This window comes from Pituophis catenifer, unplaced genomic scaffold, assembly GCF_029215685.1.
Source record: "Pituophis catenifer annectens isolate HBS135680 unplaced genomic scaffold, rPitCat1.0.hap2 SCAF_2, whole genome shotgun sequence".
NCBI lineage: Eukaryota > Metazoa > Chordata > Lepidosauria > Squamata > Colubridae > Pituophis > Pituophis catenifer.
The window spans coordinates 138,821,282-138,845,604 of record NW_027256882.1 but is presented as its reverse complement, the minus strand read 5'-3'; the positions used below and the strand labels follow the sequence as shown (position 1 = coordinate 138,845,604).

Below are 24,323 nucleotides of genomic sequence, written 5' to 3'. Positions count from 1 at the left end.
AAATTTATTCTAGAAATCTTTTAATAATGAGAAGAGCGCTTGCCAACATTTTTCATGTAAATTCTATGCAGCACAACACCAAACTCAATTCTTGTATGGAGACAGTTGACACTAAACCACAACACACATTCTGCACTAACAATTGCCTCTCAACACCTTATAATTCAAGGGAACCTAGATTGTACATTTTGGGTTACATCTGTGGCACCACAGTATCTTGGCCCAGTCTAGGGCTATCCTGGGAATGGGTTTGTCTAGGTAATTATAACAATGGAAAGGGGTTTTTCTAGGTGACTGTAACGATGTTCCAGCTGCTAAAGGCAGTAGTTTTCTAGGGACAAAGAAGTAGACTTTTTAAAAAGTAGGACTAATTAAAATATTGAAGCAGAAATATATATAATAAAAAAAATTAGAGGCCAGGGTGCACAAAATATTTTGCTTTGAAATATTTCAAATATTAACTTAGTGATGTGTCCTATCTTGAAATCTGAAACTATTCCAATTGTGAAATGGTGTTTTCCTGAATCGTGTTTGACTTTGTAACAGAATTTCAGACCATCCGTATTTCAACCTTAAAGCATTTCATCAATAATTGAAAATGATCTGCACACTGTTTTGCACTCAAAAGCCCAGCTTTGAATTTAAGATGGGCCATTTAATGAAAATTCACATGTAAACCATTTTGAAGTAAAATGTTCTGTTGCACAACCAGGCAAACACAGAGATATATAAAATTGCATGGTATGGAAACTCTTTCCTTTCTCACAATGATAGAACTCATGATTCAACCCTTCAGAGCTCAATGCTCTCAATCCTTCTATTTAACATCTATACGAGGCTGCTGAGTCAGGGTCAGGCATCATGAATACACTGGTGATACTCAGTTACGCCTCTTGTCCCTGGGCTAGTCAAGTGATGCTGCTGACATTGTGACCTGTTACCCAGAGGCTGAGTGATTTTGATTCAAGAGGAACAAGCTCAGGTTCAATCCTAGCAAGACAAAGGAGTGTTTGGGCCTCTAATGTGGAGGATCTTCCATCTTCTGCCAAGAATGGGACTGCACAATCTTTATCGCGGTCTGGTGTATAATTTGGGGCTCCTGGTCTCACAATTCCCCTGGAGGAGCAGATAGTTAGGAGGGCCTTCACACAGGTTCATCTTGGGCACTAGATGTATCTCTTCTTGGACTAGGAGGGCCCTTCTTACAACCATACTTTAGTTACAAAGTTTGTAAGGCATAGTTATGTGATCTAACCGTACCTTGGTCACCTCATAGATGGATTACTGCAATGTCTCTACATGGAGCGGTACTCTATTTGTAAGCTATAGCTGGTCCTGACTGCAATGAGACAAATAGTGATGGGCAAGTATGCTACGCCCATGTAACACCCATGCTTTGTGAACTGGCCACCACTTGGCTTCCAAGTGCAACTTAAGATGTTGGTTGTCACCTTAAAATCCTACATAGCATAGGGCCCATTTATCTGAGGAGCTTTCTGTCTCCTATGACAGTTGGTTCACTCTTGGCAGGGTGGATAAAAATCAATGATTTTTTTAAAAAAAATTCAAAAAAATCAGATTTTTTTTATTTAAATCGGATTTTTTTTATTTTTATCGAATTTATTTTAATAAAAAACTTTTGAGGTAAAAATCTATTGTAAGATAGTTTTCTATTTAAGATACATGAATAATTTAGTTTATTCAGCATGAAATGGAGCTGAGTTATGTAGCATGAGGCTGTATATTCTGCAACACTGGGACTATCGGTGAGTCAACAGTGGGTCAAAGGAGTAGCAGAGATGACAGTTGCTCTTTAAAAATTATGATTTAAATCGAGTTGATTTAAATCAAGCCTTTTTACTAGTGATTTAAATCATGATTTAAATTGTGATTTAAATCAAATCCACCCTGATTCTTGGGTCTGCCAGTTAAACAAAGTCATCTAGCAGCACTTGGGAAGTAAGCCTTCTTTATCAGGACACCACCCTCTGAAACAGCAACCCTCAAGAGATGTGTATGAATACCACCTTGCCAACGTTTAAAAAAGCATTAAAAACATGGCTCTTCCCCCAAGGCATTAGGTTAGGGTGCTTGGCGAGAGGGAGTGTTGGTTTTTGTCTCTGTTGAGGAAGGGTTTTTATCTCTACTGTTTCCTCTGATGATACATCTTTTGGGTTTTATTCTTTATTTTATGTCCAGATACATTAAGCCACTTATAGTTGTTATAATTGGTCAAATTTGCCTAATAAATCCTAGAAAGTACTACTATAAGATGTGGTGATGGCCACTGGCTGCCAGTAAGAACAGCGGAATGCATTTCTTTTACTTATAAACTGCTTTTAAATAAATCACCTGTTTGAAATGCACTTACTTGATCCATCGGGGATCTTTTTAGTCTCTCCAGTTGTACTATGCTTTTCCTTTCCACCACCCAAATACTACCAAAGCACAGTCCAATTAAAAGGATAAATATGTACTATAATCTCAAAACGACCAATATTTACCACTCACGAACATGCTTAGAAACTTCCTTTGGTGATTAAAACACTAGAGATCTGAACTAAGTGAGGAAAATATCATCAGCTACTTTTCTCAGTCTGAGCTATGCATACAGTATATAGCCTCATCCTCACTGGCTTTTCTCTTCATCTTAGAGATGAAAGATGAGCCTCTGATCCCCTGCACTCACCTTCGTCACCGGAAGACTTATCTGATTGCTCATCTGCAGGACATTTTCCGTGTAATCAGTCAAAGTCATATGTGAGTCACCTCCAGTTGTAGCCAGGAATCCTAAAATAATTTCAGTGACCGAGAGTGCCTCACAGATGTCACTGTACGACACCAAGTCCCCTCTGATCATGCCCATTTTAGAATTTGAAAGGGAGCTCTGTAACATAAGGAGATAAGATCAACCAGCATTCATTCCTGGCGCATTTTTCTACAAAGGCACATGCCATCTGGCACCTCTTCAGGGCCTCCAAGTAACTACACACATATTAAAGCAAGCTGCTGCTTTCACCATTGCTCAATCTCAATACCAAAAATTTTTCCCCTACAAAGTAATAACTAAAACTCCCAGGAATCTGTAACGTTGGATAGATAAAATTACTTCAACTGAACAGTAAACAGTAAACTTCCTATAAGCAATGCGTATTGAGCACCCTGTGGTTTACAATCAAGTAAATAAGCACCAGCTGGAATGATAGTGAGATTTGCTTGTCTTTTCCTCTTTTTGAAAGCTCACCTGAGTTTCCAGCTTTGTCTTGATATTGCTGAATAGATGCTCATAATTTTGGTCATATCTGTGTATCAGTGTGGGTATGCCCTATTAAGAAAGGGAACAAAGCATATGCTTGGTCAGCAGTTCTTTTTAAGAGTATCTTCTGGACTAGCAGTTTGATCTCACAAGCTCCAGAACACTAACTAGTTACATCAAGTTTCTATGGTGCATAATGACGGTCCCCATATATCCCTTATTAAAAAGAACACTTTTGTATTTCAGAAAGCTGTCCTTTATATTTATTTGCTTGTTTTCTTGGTTTTGCTCTTGAATTTTCTTCTGTAAAGCAAAATTATGAACATATACAATAATCTTTTTTTAATTCTGATGTACCTCTTTCAGATTCCCCATCCCCCTTTTCAGGTTTGTCCTTTATTTTTTCCCCCAAGAAAATATGGTCACGATGCATGTACCTGCAATGTGATTTTGGGCTTCCCTTGTAGGAATCTACTGATAACTTGCTGCTCAATTTTTTCCAGGTCGAATTCCTGCAGGGCCTCTCCTCCTTTCTGCATGCTATACTGGCAGTTGGACAGAATGATTGGGATCAAATCCTTTTCGACTTCATAACTGATCATATGCAGATCAGCCACTTCAGCAGGGCTGACCGAGTATCTGTTGAGAAGTAAGAAGGAAAAAGTAGAGAAAACCAACTGTGCTGTTTATTCAGCAGTATCTGTCAGCTGCAGGGAGAACTGAGAACTGTGTACCTATTGGCATCCACTGAATCCTTTGCTATGGTGTTGATGAAATCATTGTGCAACTGAATTAGGTAGCTGACCAAGGAAGTGGCACAAAGGCCTAGATCTCTCCGGCGAGGCAAAAGGATTTCAAATGGATCTTTCACAGTGCGGTCCATACTGCAATAATCTTTAGGAAGCTTAATTTCACCTGCAGGGGAGAAGGAAGCCAGAGGCACTATCTTACTGTTGAATACTCCATTTTAGTTTTGGATAACTTCTGGCTTATATAATGATTTATTGCCATCACATGTGCCCCCCGATATTGCTGAAGTACAATTCCTTCAGTGTCCCCCCCCCCCCACCCTAACTGAATGGCGAATAATCAGGGATGCACGAGGTCAGCAAATTCTAGAGAGCTACAGCTTCTGCTTTATGGGCTAGAGTTTGTAGGCCAGTCAAAGATAATACAACATGGGTTTCTTTTTCTTTTGGTAGTATTGAGGAATCCCTTATTGCTGCCATTTGGTTTGACTGATAAAGTAAACTTGAGTCTCACCATTTGTTTCTATGGATAATCTGAGTTTGTTCCACACATCCAGAAATTTTTCCACTCTGCCTTTCATTTGTAACCTGACACCTAGAGGACGCAAGAAACGTAATAAAAACAGATGGAAAAAGCCAAAATGTATTGCTTTCTGATTTTAAAAAATGAGATAATAAAAGGAACTCTGCTGCAGCAGGCTAAATTCTATCCAGCCCAAGATACCCCATCATTCCTTGTGGCTATCAGTCACACTTATTATTTAATCCCTGACAACCCCAATGATCCAAGGTCCCTTCCAACTCTGTTATTCTATATTCTATACCCTAGTAGCTCTGAGATATCTAACTCAAAGGTTTAATTTAATTAATATATTCTTCAGAAAAAGAATGTGCCTAACCATCATAACAGGATGAAGTGAAAGTCATTATCCCTAGGTATGATCTATTGGTAGCTCTACCATTTATGGTAGATTTATGGTAGATCTACCAAATGGTAGATCTACCATTTATGACCACAATGGGAACCAGAATCTTGGTCACTGAACAAATTGGTCATTAACTGAGACACCTGCACACCTTTCTCTCAACAATTGCAATCTCTGCTCTCCCAGTTGCAGTCATTAAGCAACTATGCAAGTTGTTAAGCTGACAGAGTGCTAGATCTGCCTGCTGAAGGAGGGCAAGCAATTTCCCTCCATGAGTGGAAGGGAACTCTTGCAGTAAGCTGCAGAAACAAAGCTTGGATCTTCAGGATCCAACCTTCATTTATACAGACTGCCACAGGACTCCTCCCATTACCATCTCTGTGCAAAAAGGAATCTCTGTGGTGGACTGCAGAAACGAAGCTTGGATCCTGAAGATCCAAGCTTCATTTCTGCAGTCTGCTGGACGAATTCATCTTCCTTCCATGTGCAGAAGAGAACTGCTCTGGCTGGCTGCAGGAACAGAATTGGGATCTTCAGGATCTGAGCTTCATTTCTCCACCTTTGGGTTGCCTCTCTGTGCAAAGGGGAACTCGTTTGAGTGGCTGCAGAAATGGGGCTCAATAGATAAACTCAGTTTTGGTAGCTCTTTGGAGGAGTTACCCTCCCTTTTATGCACAGAGGAGAACTTCTTTAAGAAGCTACAAATTTTTGCGATCTGACCAGTTTCTGCAGCTCTTCAGAAGAGTTCCCCTCCCTTTCATGTGGGGAAGAGAATTCTTCCAAAAAGCTGCAGAAGTGGAGGTCAAGACCTTCAGGATCTGTGCTCCAGTTTTGCAGCCCAAGGGAGGAGTTCCCCTCCTCTCAGCAGGCAGCCCTTTGGCTCTCATTTAATAACTAGTCCTAAGGGGAGGACTGCCAAATGGAGAGGAGGGATTTATGCATCTGGTTCCCACATTGAATGAGAATTTTCAAAATATTAGTTTTTTTTTATCTAGGTTGCATCAGTCCTGGTGACGTAGTCTCACAGAACAAGGAAATGAAGAAAAGGCAAATTTAAATGATTTGTGCCAGGAATCAAGTTGATAAAAAAAAATATGGGGCATCATTGGCCCAAAAGCCAGGCTTTTCCTTCCTTAAACCCTCAAAAGGCCACTTGGGGTCAGCAGGGAGGCTTCTGGCAAGGGAAGCCCTTTTTTGTGAACCCAGCTCCTGGATGCCCTCAAAAGCTGTCTTCCATATAGAAGGAAGAAGGGCATGCTCAGCCTTCCATCCTTCCGAGGTCAGTAAAATAAGGACCTAGATTGTTGAGGGAAATATGCTGACTCTGTAAACCACTTAGAGAGGGCTGTAAAGATTGCGAAGTGGCATATAAGTTTAAGTGCTATTGCTATTGTATCTGTATCAAAGCATCCCTTTTCTGCAAAGAGAGGGAAGCTCAGAACAACTGGCTTTTTTGCATGTAGAAATAATAATAGCCTTTATTGTCTTTGTACATCATGTATACAACAAAATTGGTTAAGAAAGAGGGTGTAATTGATCCCATCTTCCGTCCCTTTCCTCACTGAGGCTTGCAAATGCTTGCCAAGCACAGACTTTGCACAGATTAATACTCTCCAATTAGCTAAACACCTTTGTTTTCTAAATATGCTTTGTAGCTAAGTAAATACTTTAATGCTCTTATGCTTTGTTATCTTAACCAGAGAGCAAGGGAGAATCTCACCTGAGGAAAAACTGCTGAGAAAATCTTCAATTGTGCGATGTTCAATTTCTGAGATGTTCTGAAATCTCTTCACCAAGTCTTTCTGCAGAGCAAGAATTTCTGGCAGAAATTTCACCTGCCTCAATTCAGCTTCCTAAAAATGGAGCAGAAAAGGTCAAAGCAGAAAGCAGAAGCTGAGTCTTTAGGAATGAATACAAGATAACTGTCAAGAAAGAACACCATATATGCTTTACACATTCGGTTTGTATACGTTTAGTTTTTATATATATATATATATATATATATATATATATATATATATATATATATATATATATATATATATATATATATATATATGCATATTCTTTCTAGCCAGGTTTTACCTATGTAAACTTAGTTGTTCTTCAGCCCTAGGTTCTGTGAAATCTCATTCACAAGTTCTTGGGCCCTTTTTCTGCTGCCAAACTGCAACTCTGTGTTGCTTCCTGGGAGAGTTGCAGTTTGGCAGCAGAAAAAGGGCCCAAGAACTTGTGAATGAGATTTCACAGAACCTAGGGCTGAAGAACAACTAAGTTTACATAGGTAAAACCTGGCTAGAAAGAATATGCACATAAAAGCCTATGAAAAAAGAAAAAAGATATATATATATATATAAAAATTAAACTCTCGGGTGTTTTCCCGCGTCATTGTAAATAAGTTGGTTAAAATATTTAAAATTCTGGTTAAAATCCCAGCTTAAAATTTTCTAAAAATCCTTACAGAGCACTCTGCAAGGTCTTTAAAACCTCAGCTAAAATCCTACCACTGACTTTAAAAGTTTTTCTTATAGCAACGTTTCAACAGGCTCACAACCCTGTCATCCTCAGGCTCTTGTTTCATTTAGAAGCGATGGGTTCTCTGTTGCGAGGTTGGAGCTGTCGCTTATCTCTATTTGCTGCTGCTGACATATGCTGGTTAGCCTGTAACTCTGTGTTGTGATTAGAGGACAGCAGTTTTTCTTCCTGCTTCCTCATCCTGGCTGTTTGGCTTCGTGTTACAGGCCCAGCTTTCTCAAATTCTCTATTATTATCTGTCTGCTGTAGAGGGGAAAGGATTCTGGTAGGCATCACAGCACCCTTGATTGTTAGTTGAGATCTCAGCCTGTCTTCTGGCTCGATCCTCTCTCTCTCCTTATTGCTAGCCTCCCTCTGCAGAGCGGGAAGAATTCTGGCAGGCCTTGCAACACCACTGGTTGCTTGTTGGAATCTCTGCCTCTCTTCTGATGTTAACACTCGAGTTTCTCTCAGTGCAGGTCCCCAAATACTTGATAACCTAGAGGTGTCGTCCCGTCTGCTCATATTCTGCGGCCTCTTTTCAATTTCGATGGCCTCCCTGATTATTCTTTTGTTGAGATGTTCCTCTTTCACCACTGTTCTGGTTTTATTAAAATCAATATTGTGTCCCATGGCTTTCATGTGTTGTACCAAAGAAGAAGTTTGCTCTTCTTTTCTCACTGCATTTTTATGTTCTTCTAGACGCACACTTATTCGTCTATTTGTCTGTGCAATATAAGATGACTGACAGGAGGCACATGGCACTTCGTATAGCCCCTGGTTTTCCAACTCAATTCTATCCTTAGGGTTTCTCACCATCATCGATATTTTTCTATCTGTACGGAACACTGTTTTTATTTTTTGTTTCCGTAATATCTTACTAATTTTGTCGGTGGTCCCTTTTATATAGGGGAGGATGGCAGTTCCCATATTCTGTTCTTCTTCTTGGGTTTTGCTCTATCCTACTGTCCCTTGTTGGATTATAGTTCTAATTCTATTTTCATGGAACCCATTTTCCATTAATACTTCTGTGAGGGTCTTAAGCTCTCTTTGTACATGTGCCTCATCTGCTAGACGTTTAGTTCTAGTGATTAAAGTTTTTGCCACTGAACTTATTTGTGAGGGATGATGGTGTGAGTGTGCGTTCAGGTAACGATTTGTATGTGTCTTCTTTTGGTAAACACTGTGTCCTAGGGTGCCATCAGTTCTCTTTAAGCTGGGATTTTAACCAGAATTTTAAATATTTTAACCAACTTATTTACAATGACGCGGGAAAACACCCGAGATTTTAATTTTTTGCATATGCACACCTGCGAAAACTTAAGACAAATACACACACACACACACACACACACACACACACACACACACATGAAATCTGGTTCTCTCAAAAGTAGGACAGCACTGGGGGCATGTGCTCCTCATTTTGCACATGGATAAGATTGTATCAGTATTAACAGATCAACTATAAATCAATATTAATAGATATTCGCTTTCTGTTCTGAAAAATCCTCAAACGTCCATGAAGCTGGAAAAGTAGTATTGTTGACAATTACCCAATTATAAATAATTTAGAAAGGTGTGTGGTAATAAGTAGCTACTGCATCATCAACAGATGTAGTATTTCAGACATAAACTTGTTCGCTCTTATACTTCATCAAAACAAATACTGATTGTTCCTTTTTCTATCCTTATTCTACCTTTGGGAAAGCAATCAACTGGCAACCCAGCCCTAAACCCTTCCTTTTAGATTTGAAATTCTTTTTAGCCAGAAGATACACATTGCACTTTAATGTGGTTGAGAACAAGTGAATTTAAAAACCTTCTGAACATAGAATAACAGGGCTGGAAGGAAATTTAGAGGTCCTCTAGTCCAACCCCCTGCTCAAGCAACTCTGCATGGGCTTGGACAGCATTAAGATGGGCACTGGAGAATGTGCAATATTTGTAAATAAATCTCTTGAGCAGTAATTTTTATACTGATTCGACTTTAATAACATAATATTATTTCTGATGTTGATCCTTACTCTCAAGAAAGAGCTGGACCTAATAAGACATTTTCTTTCTTTCTTTCTTTCTTTCTTTCTTTCTTTCTTTCTTTCTTTCTTTCTTTCTTTCTTTCTTTCTTTCTTTCTTTCTTTCTTTCTTTCTTTCTTTCTTTTCTTTCTCCATCTTTCTACTAAAAGATAGTAGCCAAGACTGATTTATTTTCAGCTGTATGCTTGATGCACACAACCTAAAGATTCACATGCAATTAACATGTCATTTTTCCCCTCTTAATTGAAAACAAGGCAACAATAATTTCTCCCACCACCACATCCAGTTAAAAGAAATAATTCTGTGATTTAGTTTATTCCTGCCCATTCCTGCTACAAAGGCAAAACAACCTATTTCTGTGCAGTAAGTACTTGATCCAAAGGATGATCCAGAAAGCAGTTGAATTAGCAACTAAATGATCAAGCAACCCCGCCATTAAGTTTCACTATTAATTTCACATGTGCAAGCATGAATTAAAAAAAAAAACACTAGCTTGATCTAAATCTGACAGGACTCGGAACCTTCAAAGTTTAGAACAGATTTGGGTCTCTGGATGACAGTGCTATAGAAACACCAGCACAGAGGTTCCTTATGTTGCAGCTGTAATGTTAATATTTCAAAGTTTCTGCACGGTTTGATGTACCTCAACTTTTGACAAGCAGCTGACAAAGAATTTCTGTTCCTAGATCAAAGCGGCTACGTTAATAAAACTCAAGCAAAAAGAGAAGGCAGACACAAGTTTTTGTGTTGGGGAATTAATTAGGACAAGCAGCTAACAACTAGGTTCCAGCATTGCATATTTTCTGTTTCACATGACATGACTACTGGCAAAGATATTGGCATGCTCACCTTTTCCAAAAATTTTTGCAAGATGGGCACAGTATCCTTGCCACCTTTCTGTTGGACGATGTGAGCCAGGTGCTCGACTGAGATCCTCTTCTTGCAACTCCATATCCGGGAGGAGTGTATAGCACTGTTCTTAGGAAGACGGGACAGAAAGACTGCAGGGTCCCCGTAAACAATTTTCACTACAGGGTTGGAAGAAAGTCTTTCATCTTCACTGATTTGTTTATTCAAGTCCAGAAGTGCTTTATCCAAAAGCTGCTTAGAAAACATGGATGGCACGTGTGTGAGAGGCATCATAAAAACAGAGTGCATAAAAACAATTTTTGGAAAGCAATATCGGAATCATAGAATTCACCCAGGAATCTGTACAAACTGTAACGATAACTTGAGTGACTGACCTTGGTTATTTTCTTAATTCAAATATACTGAGCTTTCAAAAGCTGAATGATAATTTCTTAAAAGCTACAGTTCAAAATATGTGGTTTTGAAATGTGTCTCATAGATCACCATTCTGAATAAGAGCTATATGAAAAGTCAGCTTTTCTACAATTCTCGGAAATCGAGCTAAGAAACTAAAACCATGATAAGGTAAATATACAAAAGCTGTCTCAATATCTGGAGGAACATAGTCTAGGGCTGTTTTCCAAAGGGCAAACAGGCAGCAGAGATTGTAAAAATTTAGCTGGCAGGAAGAGGGTTAAAAAAACCCCTCATTCTTGGGGTATATAGGGAATACTCTACAGATATATAGCATATATCTGTAGTTATGGAGATAGTTGCTTTAGTCTGGCAAAATTCTGTCTATAGGTGAAGAACAATAAAGGAAACTAATGAGAATTAACTCCATGTGTTGTTCTTGGTTCTTGGGAGCCTGTCACACTATCTTCCATGTCTGTTTGTGACCTGGAACCCAGCTCTATACAATTTCTGGAGTTCAACCCAAGCACTAGAGTTATCATGAGGATGTTGAATTTGCCTCTATGCAAGGCTGTATAGATTCGTTCTTAAGTATAAGATTGGAGGAAGGTTAAAATGGTGGATATGTCAGCCCTCTCCCGTTGGCAGGAAGTATACTCAAAAACCAATGAGCAAAACCTCACAAGCATACTTAATTCATTAAACAGAACTAATTAATACCTTGCTTTTTTCACATCATTCAGGAAGATAAAGATAGTAGCAATTTCTTGGTTTTCTAGCAATTGGTATTACACACTGCTAATAAAACACATGATAGAGGCCCAACTAATAGCCTTATATACCATTAATATAATGTATAGATTCAAGACAGTATTGCCAACAGGCTTTGTGTCTACAGCATCAAGAAAAAACAGTTTTTCTTATGTCTAACCACATTTTGCCCAGTGTCACTTTTTATATGTTACAGAGCATATAAAACCTACTTTAATTTTAAATTCAGCCTGGCTTCTTTTGTGGGTTAGTATGTGTACACACAGAGAGAGAGAGAGACAGAGACAGACAGACAGACAGACAGACAGAGACAAAGACACAAGCATTTTTTTTTTACCTTTAGTTCAGGTAGAATAATGGTCTGTGCAACACTTGCTTCCCAATTGTTTCTGTGCTCTTTGATGGTAAGCTGGCTGTTAAAATGTACTGGCCCTGCAAAAGATTTATTGCATTTATTTGGCCCCCCAACTAGCCAGTTATTTTGCTTCTTAGATTCAGGAAAAAAAATTCCTAGATTTTTTGGAGGGGGTCTATCTTAATTTCTGAAATAAAATAAACCTGTTTTCTTCCTTATATTGCTATTGTGAGAAGAGAGTAGTACAAAGTGAGCTGAGATGACGCAGTGGTTAGAGTGCAGTACTGCAGCTACTTCAGCTGACTGCTAGTTCAGTAGATCAAATCTCACCGGCTCAAGGTTGACTCAGCCTTCCATCTTTCCGAGGTGGGTAAAATGAGGACCCAGATTGTTGGGGGCAATATGCTATTTAGTATATTGTCTTTGGTGTAAGCCTCCCAGAGTCCTCGGAGAGTGGGCGGCATAGAAATATGACTAATAAAATAAATAAATAAAAATAAAGTGTTCTGTATGGACTACATATTCTTTCCACAGTGAAACACTTCAATGTACAGTTGAATTACAGATGCAGAAGTGATTTCTCCAAACTTATACAAGAAACCACATAGGAATTCAGTGAGCTCAAGATTTAAAATGAAGAATGAAAGTTACTGGGTTGGAAAAAAAATGTTGGGGGGTGAATTTAATACACCATTATTTCCCCCTGCTAACTGTTGTTTATTATCACAACCATTATCACACAGTATTATGCAGATTAATGAAGACATATCATCAGAGACTTTTTGGACAGATATAAATTATCTAACACCTCTAAATTAATGAAATGAGCATATGAAATTAGGTTAAAAGCCAAGTACGACAACCACTCACTTGCAGTGATTTCTCATGGATATATTTAATCATCTTGGTCACTGGTCCTCCCAGTTCCTTTGAAGCAGGGGTGAAATGCTCCCGGTTCGGACCGGATCGCCTGATCCAGTAGCAATGGCAGCAGGTGGTTCGGAGAACCGGTAGCAAAAATCCCTGGGCTCCCCCATGCCCAGCTGAGCCATGCAATCATCAGAAACTTTTTTTTTTTTAAGCATTTTTTCTACAACCTCTTCGGCAGAAAAACTGTTTTTAAAAGTAAAAAAAAAAAAGCCTCTGATGATCACATGGCTCAGCTGGGATCGTCAGAGGGTTTTAAAAGCATTTTTTTCTGCCACCTCTTAAGGCTGTAGAAAAAATGATTTTAAAAGTAAAAAAAAAAAAAAGTTGGCCATGCCCACCCAGTCACATTACCCCCGCACCAAGCCACGCCCACAGAAACGGTAGTAAAAAATTTTACATTTCACCACTGCTTTGAAGTATATTATTAAAAAATGTGCTGCAATCCTATGTCTTTAAATGTAAACAACATTCAGCAAGCTGCTGTCCTTACATTGTCCTGCATGTTGGTCCTTGGAAAGGCTACACAGAATGAGATGGACGACATTAATGGTTTCATCAGCACTCTTCCCAAGAGTCTTCATCAGCTGCTCAAAGTCTTTAACAATATGTTGCAGCAAGAAGTCTACTGGATCCTGAACCTGTGGTTTTATGATCTGCAAGAGAGACTGAACAACAGAACCAACTATTCAGAATTTTTGTCTACATGACTTGCAAATGAGCATTTAATCATAAAGCTAGGTACTTAAGCAAATATTTTAAAAATATCCCTTTAACTTAAAAATAATAAATCACTATTATATAAGGGGAGCCCACAATTCTCTTGACTTTAATTTTCTGCTACCACAATCAAGCACTACTCTTTCAAACTATTGATTTATTCAATCTATTGATCTTTCTACCCAACAGCTCAAACTGGCATAGAACATGGCTTCCTCTTCCATTTTTTCCTCTAATAACAACACTAAAAAGTACGTTGGGATAATAGAGAATCACTTAGTGAACTCTGTGGCTGAAGATGGATTTAAACTTGATTTTTCACAGTGCCAGTCCAACATCTGACTTACTTTCTTGGCAAAGAATATGCAATCTAATATGTCTTTTTGTTTTTAATGCCAGTGCTCATTGCTGATAGAAGTCTTACTGATATTTTTTGGACTTCCGGTGGCTCCACGTAATGCCGACGGAGCTCCTTTTAGGAGCTCCAGCCCCATGACTCCGTACAGCTGCTAGAACAGCGAAAATCAGCTGTCTAACGGCTTTAAAACTCTCCCCCAGGGAAAAGGGGGAGAGAAGAGCAGAAGGGTCTGGGTAGAGCTCCCCTAGACCCCCAGGCTTTTTTTTTTTAAGCCTGGGGTTTGCAGGTTGAGAGCTCCCTGAAAGCTCTTCAAAGCTCCGGAGCCGGGACGAGTCTGCTTAAAGCAGACCGAAGCGTCGCGACCACACCAGCAAAGCAACTAGAAGGATTAAAAAGAATTTGGATTTTGGATTTTGGATGCTGGCAGAGTTAATCCAGGAGACTAAAAATGCAAGTATTGTATGCTAACTCCATTTTTTAAAAAAAGTTGGCGCCTTAGGGCGTGAAAAATGAAACTTATAAGTGAAAGTCCTTGTTAACATCAGTAACATTATTAAAGCTATCGGGTTATTCAAGAAAAAGATTTAAAGTGGAAGTGGATTGGAAAAGACTGTGGCATTGATTTTAACTAACTTATATCCCTAATTTGTCTGGAAATAATCGGAGTTAATGACCTGATAGCTGAATTAATACAAACATAAAGAGACAATTGAAAAATGGCTGAAATTAAAGATGGACTATATGAGTCAGCAAACTTACAAGTAGTGACTGCGAAGGACTTAAAAGACTTTTTAAAATCTTTTACTGCTGAGATAAGACAGATAATTAAAAGAACTATTCAAGATTTTAAATTGGGGAATAATAATGACTTGCTGGCTGAAAAAGAGGAAGAAATTAATCAGGACGTGTCTTTGGAGGGTAAAAGAGACATTGTTGGGGCTAAAATGGAGGTTATTATATCAAAAACACAGGTTTTGGAAGAGGCTTCCATTCAATTAACTGAGAAACAGCAAGAGGACTCCTTACTGCAGGTTGATAAATATTTTGACAAGTTTTGGCTCTACAGACAGAATCAATATATAAGGAACGAACTGATGGACTACAAATGCAGTAAGAGTCGAAATGGGGGCTTCAAATTAAAGGAAACAACTCCAAGAAGAGAACGAATTCCTAAGACATACCAACTACAATTCCAAACCAAAAATTTTTTGAAAATAAAAGCAGGGGGAGGAGCAATGCTGAAGAAGAATGTATTATTGAAGAAGGACTGGAAAAAATATAGAAAGAAAGAAAGACTGGTCATATTTTGGAGATTGTCTCATGATGTTAAAAGGTTTAATTAAAGTTGGATAACTTCTGAATTTTATGGTAGTTTTAAAGTATTGAAGCTTAAAGGTGGATAACTTAAAATTTAATGGATAACTTTTTGAAAGTTTTGAAATTTATATTTTGGAGAATGTTCTGCTAATGTATTAAGAGATTTTAAAATGTTTAAAATAAGATTATTATTTTTTTATAAATGTGAAATGTGATAAGAGAATTTATAAAAGGAAGGTTGAAGTATAATTTTTAAAAGGGGAGTAAACAAGTGTGAGAGAGTTTTGAATTCTGTAATAGTTAGCATATTTTAGTTTATGTTAAATGCTATATCCTGTTTTTGCTCTGGGAAGTCGGGGGGGGGGAATTGGGGAGGGGGGGATAAAATGATGTATGATAATTGATCGTGAAATGTTTGGTTGTTTGAATATAAAAAATAAAAAAAAATTGTTTCAAAAAAAAAGAAAAAAAAAGAAGTCTTACTGATATTTTTATTAACACACTGAAACTAAAGTAATCTGTATTTTAGAATTGAGTGAAAAACATAATTTTGAACATGCTTCATGATCACATTTTTCATTGAGTTCCGAAATGCAAATTACTTTATTTTCAACATTTTATTAAAACATCAATAATATTTCTCTATGGGCAATGAACACTCACATCAAAAACAAAAACACCTCAGACATTTCAAATTGTATACTTTTTGCCAAGAATGCAAGCCAGAGAATAGCTACCTACAGCCCCTAACTACAGAGAATAGCTAACTACAGCTTTAATTAAGCAAATCACATTTGCAGTTAATTCTGGTATAAGATGGAAATATGCAGGCCACTTTTGAAAATAGGATGAGTGTGGAAGAAGTGAAGCACAAGTATCTGAGGGAAAGGAAACTATAAGACTTCATCCAGAGCAGTATTTTTCAAACTTGGCAACTCTAAACATGCTGGTTGGAGAATTCTGGATGTGCACATCTTAAAGTTGCCAAGTTTGAAGTCGGCCCTAGAAGATCATGGTCTCCACTTCGCTTCATGGCAATTTTGAAGCATGCATGGAACAGTGGCAGTACCTAGGATGTCTTATGCTCCATAATCATTAAACACCTAATTGTAGTTATGTTGCTTTAATGAAGTTGCTACTTTACAATTAGTACTATATTACTATAACATGACTACTACCCATGTTTCCCAGAAAATAAGACTGGGTTTTATATTAATTTTTGCTCCAAAAGATTCATTAGGGCTTATTTTCCAGGTAGGTTTATTTTGGGGGGAAATACAGTACTAAATGCATCCATTTGGCTGTCAATCTTAACTGGATCTTATTTTTGGGGTACAGGTTATATTATGAACATAGGACAAATCACGCTAGGGGTTATTTTTTGGTTGGTTTTTATTTATGGAGAAATATGGTATTATGGCCTTGTATTCTTAACACCTATAATTATTACTTTTCATAATATTGAGAAAACATGATTTTTCAAGTAATTCCATTTTAGAAAAGTCATTGTCTGTTTGTGTATAATGCATTTCAGAAAGAAGCAAGTAAGTTGTAATTTTTGTGCAAAACAAAATACCTGGGCATCATTTGAGGCTCCCAGAAGCAATGCCAAATGAGTGAGCAAGCGAATCAGAATTAGGACAGCTGGAGACAACTGCCTCTCCGATGTGATCACTGGACTCCTTTTCCTAGGATCTCCAAGTACGTGGCCTGTTTGTGTCCTGTCCTGAATATTGCTGCAAAGATATCACACAGGGAAATTTGCACATTTTTCTTATTATTTTACAATGATTTCCAGATAATGAGAATTATAACTAAGTATTTGTCATCCAAAATTAGGTAGATATAGGTAGTCCTCAACTTATCACCATTCATTTAGTAACTATTTGAAGTTACAACAGCATAAATCAAGCATAAGTTACAACGTAAGTCAAAAAAGGGACTTATGACCATTTTTCACACTTACAACCGCTGCAGCATTCCCGTGGTTACATTATCAAAATTCGGATGCTTGGTAACTGGTTTATATTAATTATGGTTGCAATGTTCCAGTGTCATGTGATCACTTTTGGTGACTTTTTGACTAACAAAGTCAATGGGAAACCAAATTCACTTAACAACTTTGTTACTAACTTAACAACTATAATGATTCACTTAACAACGGTGGCAAGAAAAGTTGTAAAGTGGGGCCAAACTCACTTAGCTGTCTTGCTAACAACAATAATTTTGGGCTCAATTGTGAGGACTATCTTTATATTATGCAATACACACAAAGTTGTAGCAGTATTTACTTTCTCTAAAGAACTGTTGCAAACAAAATTAAAATACATTATATGACTACTGAATTAATCCTTGCAAGCATCTTAAACATTTTGTTCATTTTGTTCAGGGATGGGATGGTTCATGAGGGAATAGATACAGAGGAATTTCAGGAGAAAGGGGAAACAACAAACTCCTAATCAGTCCAGATTATCTTCTGATCTACATGCTAATATTGTCGAATTCAAAATGAGATGTGACAGGCACCTCTAACAGTGTGAATTCTAAATATTCCAGTTAGAGAGAAAAACATCCACAATGACTGGTAAACTAAAACTTCAGTTCTCTAGAAAACAATGATTAGACACTCTTGATGTTCGATAGCAAATCAGGAGTTTAATGGAGACTTCTTCTTTTGATTCCCCCTTGGAACACACTATAATTTCTTTCAAGACTCAGGAAGAAATTGGGCTCACAGAAATTTCTAGCTGCAGTGAGTAATCAGAGAGAATTACATGAAGGTTTGATTTTGTTTAGTGTCCGCTTAACCTACATTCCCTAGTTCCTGTCAAAGTTGACTCTCTCCCAGAAACTTCATTAGTATCTTGGATGCACCTACCTATTTCTATTTTTCCCACCCTAACAGCGATCCCTGGTTTTCGTTGTTGTTCTAATTTTAAAACTTTCCGAATTGTTTAAACAGCTTTGATACCAATTGTAGGGGAACTTGCTTCAGAATGCCCAAGCTTCCCCAAATGTATTATGAGATTATGGGTTTATGCTGACCTTGGGGTTTTTCAATTGGCAGAAAAAGAAAAGATTTCCCCTCCTCCCCTTTTGAGTTTGTTCTTATATTCCTGATTCATGAAAAGAAAAATGGGTAGTGGTATCAAATACCATCTGAAAGCAGTGATTGCTACATTATCCCATGTTGGTCTAGTTAGTAGAGCCAAAAAAAAGCAGAAATACACTTGACTACTCTGTACAGACTTCCTGAAGTATAAATCATTCAGCAGCATCTAAATGAGATGTGTGAGATACACAGAAGAAATGCACAAGTAGTTGGTTGCTGTAATTATTATTAAGAAGTCTGGAGCTAAATAATTAAGATGCAAAAATAAAATTTAGTAGAAATCCTCAAACCAATTTTTTCTTGTACCCTAAAAATGTGATGAAGACAGCAAACTTGGTGTTAGGCAAGAGGGTTCAAATGACTAACAAACTTAAAAATGGAGCGTTTGGTACTTCATCTTGCTTTGGATGTACAAAAAAATTTTTTTTTATCCTATATGACAGGAAAACGGGGGTATATGACCAAGAAGATGACGATGGTGATCACCAATTTCATCACTGTTCCCCAATTCCATCCCATGGCCAAGCACAGAGACAGAAAATAATCTGAAAAAATTGCTATAAGCAAATAATTTATGGGGGGGGGGAATCTCCCCACCTTTTATCTCAGATTGGACTGAGCATAAATTGTCTCTGCAGAAATCTAGTCCTGAATGGTTCCTTCCACAACAATAAAACAGGGGAAAAAATCAAGTGCCTAAGTGTTGCTTCCCATTTCACATAAGGAAGGCATTTTGGAGGATATAAAAAATACTTTGACTGTTGCTCCTCAAGTAACATACAGAGCCCCCAAAATTACATTAACAATTAGAACATTTAGTAAGCTAGAAAAGCCTAAAATCTTGCAAAAATTCACGAAAGAATAATAACGTTTCCTAAAGAATCCCAGAATCATTTTACATTTTATAGCAGTTCATTAGCTTTGTATTTCACTTTTCTGTTCAAGGATTTAAGGCAGGTAGGTTTTTTTGTTTAAAAAAGCCCCAGAAACTAAATAGTTAAAAACATTACTCCTAAAATTAATGTTACATTCATTAACAATAGAAAGTCTGTCAAAAGAGACAAGCATGTTCTGATTGTTTTAATGCCAAGGGAGTGAAAAGCAAATCCAGCTTTGGACAGAAGGCATTTTAGCGCCTGGGAAGACTGCAAGAGAAGGATCTCCCTTGCCTGCCAGAAAAACAATCCGTTGATAATGGATGATGCCAATGGAGATTAGTTGCAGCAGGAATGAGCAACCTGTGGCCTACATAAACCTGCTCCCTTTTATACCTTCTGTCCAAATTCATGCACTGGGGTGGGTTCTACTTACCTTTACTACCGGTTCGCAATGGAGCTGTGCACGCTCTTCTGCACAAGCACATCAGGATCAGTGGGCGGAGCCTCCTGCCGGTTTTACTACCGGTTCTATAGAACCGGTGCGAACCGGGGGCAACTGACCACTGAACCAAATGATCCTATTTCTCTAAAGAAAATAAGAGTGATTTGATCCCCAAATACTCCTACTCCCATTCTTAAAATCCTGGGGAAAAAATAAGAAAAGCAGAACAAAAAAGAATTCGTTTCTGTCCTTTCCACCGGCATCACCATATCAGTATAGAACCTGCTGTTATTCCTGGAAAGCCAGGAGGCTGAGATGCATCCCCAGATCCTCAACAGGTACTCGCCCAGCCTTAGATTGTCTGCCTGTCAATCTCTTAGGGCAGTGATTGCGAACTTTTTCAGCAACGAGTGCCCAAACTGGAATGCATGTGCATGTGCGCACGCGGGAGAACCGGAAACCCGAAGACCAGCTGGCTGCCGTGCACATGCCTGTTTTTTGGTTGGTTTTGGCCAAAAAACGGCCCAAGAAAACAGCTGGAAAAACATCCCGAAAAAAACGTCCCGGTAAACTGCCTGAAAACAGCCTGAAAAAGGCCCAGAAACAGCCCAAAAAATGGCCTGGTTTTTGGCTGTTTTCCAGCGCTCCAGCCGGAAACCAGAAGAGCAGCTGGCGACGGAGCAGGGGCTCTGCGTGCCACCTCTGGCACGTGTGCCATAGGTTCGCCACCCCGGTCTTAGGGCTTCAAAGAGTAACACCAGCTCCTTAAACAACTAAATATGTGATACAGATAATCTTTGACTTAATGGCCACAGTTGAGCCCAAAATGTCTGTTGCTAAGCGAGTTAAGTGAGTTTTGCCCCATTTTATGATCTTTCTTGCCACAGTTGTTTAAATGAATCGCCACAGTTGTTAAATGAATCACAGTTGTTAAGTTAGCAACATGGTAGTTAAGTGAATCTGGCTTCTCTGTTGACTTTGCTTATCAGAAAATGGCAAAAGAGGACCATATGATCCTGGGATGCTACAACCATTATAAATATGAGTCAGTTGCCAAGTGTCCAAATTTTGATCACGTGATTGTAATGGATGGCGCAAGGCTGCAACCATCGTAAATGTGAAAAATGGTCATGTCGCTTTTTTTCAGTGTTGTGATTTTCAATGTTCACTGAATGAATGCTTGTAAGTCAAGGATACCCGTATTATGACAAGATTGCTGATTCTGAATGATTTGGGGAGTTGTTATTGTTTAATTGTTTGAGGGATATCCTTTAAATATGTCAATATCTGTGATGGTTAAAAACTACAAAAAGGGGGAAGGGGGAGAGCAATGACTGATTTCTAGAAGAGAGAAAACATGAGTTCTCTCAGGGAACTTTTCCATAGATTTCGGAATTGGAGAAGTCAAAGCAAGGGAAGAAAACACAGGGTAACCATTTTTTCACAAGGAAAAAATAAAAATAAAGGGAGTTATAGAAGAAGACAATAAGATGGGGAATAATAATGCAGGTAGTACTCAAATAAAATAAATAGATTTTGCTATGGAAATGGATACCTATTACAGGAGAAAGAATTCTGATAATCTCTACAGGCATCGGATTTACTATGTATAAGACCACACATCAGTTCTTCATCATTTTATAACAATGGGGAAAGCATTAAGATAACACTCAAAACTTTCCAGATAAGAGACTATTGGATTTCAGATAATAAAGAATTCATAAAATAAAAGTACAACTTCCTATATTTTATGCAATACTTCGTCAAAAGAATGCAGACTGGACTTACAGCATGATGAAGTTTCCCCAAGAACAGAAGCAGGACAGGGTATCACAATGTATGCATCATTAGAGAATGAAAGTCTATCTGGTTTGAAAGCATTCAATTTATGGGGTAGATAAGGCAACATGTTCCCCTTGAGAAAGAAACTAGTGAGGAGATTTCAAGAAGGAGGAGATGTACATTGCCAGGATCGCCAACTGATTTTTTCTCCCTGATTGAGGCAAAGTGGGCCAGATCTTTCAAAAAAGTTTAATTTATCAAGTGATTTCCAAATGCTGGCAGTGAGGTGGCAGAATCTTGAAACTGGAGATGCTTGAAACAAGATATGAAGACCCCAGATAAATTATTGGGCCCAGAAGAAGAATGTAGGTGAAGACGCTACAACTGCCTTAAATTTTGCTCCCAAATAGAGATCAGCAATTGCAACAAGTCTGTTGTGGTGCTTTTACAAGAATCTAACACAGGATACAAAATACAGCATATAATTTCAAAAGGACTGACCAAATGCTCAGAGAATGAATGTGTTATCACTCTGGCAATCAAAAACAAACAACAAAGGATAGGAATCCCATCAAATTTCTAAGCTTTAGAAGAGGGGTGTCAAACTCGCGTCGTTGTCACATGACATATCGTGACTTTTTCCCCCTTCGCTAAACCGGACGTGGGTGTGGCCAGCGCGTGACACATCCGGCCTGTGGGCCACGAGTTTGACAGCCCTGTTTTAGAAGATTCTAAAAGGGTTCTCAGCCTATGTATACGAATCACAGATACCACCATTTGGAAGAACTCTTCATGACAACCAACAGTTATAGACTCGTACTTGAAACTGTTCTAATTAGCTCTTAGTATATGAAAGCCCTTTCTATGAAATCTCAGAAATCTCAGCTTGTGAACTTTGCCTAGCAATAGAAATGCTATTTTTGAAAACTTTGAGCTATGTTTGAACTCAAAACTGTTCCAATATTTGTAGATCAGGGTTGAAATGAAGGGTCCTTGGTGCTCTCTGAGCTTGATCATTGTCTTGCAGATATTTCTTGTAGACATTTTTTGCAGATGTTACCTAGTTTGGGTAATGAATTATCTGCAAGACAACAACCAAGCTCAGAGAGCACCAAGAACTCAAGGCTCCATTTGTATCTATCCCTTTGCATGATTCCTTTTCATCACATTATAAATACTGACGAACTGACTTCAGACCAAAGAGACTAGGTATAGGAGGATCACAATTAGCTAGAGCTACTCAGAATGAAAACTGACATTAGGAGTCCATAGATCATATTCAATCTAATTTTGCCAGGCAGGGAAATTATATGCGTACATAAAAGATCAGTAAATGACACATCTTTTCATCAGCATTTACAAATAAAATTCCAAGAAATTGAAAATCAAACCTTGCTCTTTGGAAGTTTGGCACTGGCATGTAGTTAGCACCTCCAATTTTAACCCCACAATCAACACAACGACTATATTCCACAGGTCGACCACACTGGGGAAAAAAAGCAAATATAATAAAACAGAGAACAAAAATAGTTCTTCACTGTTTCAGTTAAGTCCAATTAGCATGTGGTTAGAATATCCTTTTTAAATTATTAATCAAGGTAATGATTTTGACTTAATTGGCTGTTGCCTTAAGACATACATAATATTGAAGAAAACATAAGAGCTAAGCCAATTATAAATACAAAACAATCTTTCCCTTTCCCTCCCCTTCCCCTCCCTTCCTCTCCATTTCTTACCTCTCCAATGACACAGGGGTGACCATTTGGACATGCTGGTTGTATAAAGAAAGCAAAAAGTCAATCAGTACAATACTGCCAGGAATTCTAAATTATTCTCAGGATTCATAATTATAATCAGACTTCAAAAAGCTAATTCCATTGTAAAAAAGAGATAAAACAAAGGGGGAAAAAGACATTCAAGATGCAGATAACATGTCATACTTTCCTTAGCTAATTATCAGAAAGGTTGCCTGTGAAATCTTCAAAATTAATATTCTTTTAACTTTGGTTTTTACTTTTCACTTGTACCTTTTAACTTTGTACTCTAGTTTTTTTAATCTATGCTTTTATCCATGTATGTTTATTGTTTTATTATGACCCACAGTCTGTTAGATGAGACAGGCACTATAATCTTCAAAAACAGCAATGTCATATGAAACAGAAGTAAATATGAAAGCTGCATATTAGTCTTTAGCTTAGGAAAAAATAGGAGAACTATTCAGGAGAAATTTATATACCTGTGCTGTAGAAACCAAGTGCAACTGATGAATGTTTTGTACACCAATATAGCAGCACGACTAAAAATATTATCCTTCCAAGTTTTTTTTCTATTTTTCTCCAATTAAAACTGCATCTGAGCAAAACAACACTTTAACAACCAACTCTACTTATTGCGTGATGCTTTTATTTTCTTGTTGTATGTCACAGGGTGGATTTGATTTAAATCAAGTTGATTTAAATCACAATTTAAATCATGATTTAAATCACTAGTAAAAAGGCTTGATTTAAATCAACTCGATTTAAATCATAATTGTTAAAGAGCAACTGTCATCTCTGCTACTCCTTTGACCCACTGTTGACTCACCGATAGTCCCAGTGTTGCAGAATATACAGCCTCATGCTACATAACTCAGCTCCATTTCATGCTGAATAAACTAAATTATTTATGTATCTTAAATAGAAAACTATCTTACGATAGATTTTTACCCCAAAAGTTTTTTATTAAAATAAATTCGATAAAAATTAAAAAAATCCGGGACTTCCTGTTTGCTGCTGGCCGCCGCCAGACGTTCCTTTGGGATCGTCAGCTTCCATAGCCTGTCAGAGCCGCCTTCACAACGGAACGGCGGCTCGAAAAAACTCCGTTCCCATGAGGAAACGGAGATAGAGCCGGCAGGGGTGGGTAGAACTCTCTGCA

The 24,323-nt window shown here is 38.0% G+C and overlaps 1 protein-coding gene across 1 annotated transcript in view; it reads right to left on the bottom strand.

The window, feature by feature from the left end:
- The window catches only part of RNF213 (ring finger protein 213), a 115,439-nt gene that overhangs the window by 1,756 nt on the left and 89,360 nt on the right, over positions 1-24,323 (bottom strand). The window contains exons 52-63 of the mRNA XM_070937687.1: positions 23,144-23,178; positions 22,799-22,893; positions 16,770-16,929; positions 13,292-13,466; positions 11,854-11,948; positions 10,332-10,583; positions 6,652-6,784; positions 4,520-4,600; positions 3,991-4,171; positions 3,694-3,895; positions 3,245-3,325; positions 2,690-2,887 (exon numbers count right to left, since the gene is read on the bottom strand). Of these exons, the coding sequence (XP_070793788.1) occupies positions 2,690-2,887; positions 3,245-3,325; positions 3,694-3,895; positions 3,991-4,171; positions 4,520-4,600; positions 6,652-6,784; positions 10,332-10,583; positions 11,854-11,948; positions 13,292-13,466; positions 16,770-16,929; positions 22,799-22,893; positions 23,144-23,178 (1,688 nt within the window). The remainder of the gene's footprint in view (positions 1-2,689; positions 2,888-3,244; positions 3,326-3,693; positions 3,896-3,990; positions 4,172-4,519; positions 4,601-6,651; positions 6,785-10,331; positions 10,584-11,853; positions 11,949-13,291; positions 13,467-16,769; positions 16,930-22,798; positions 22,894-23,143; positions 23,179-24,323) is intronic.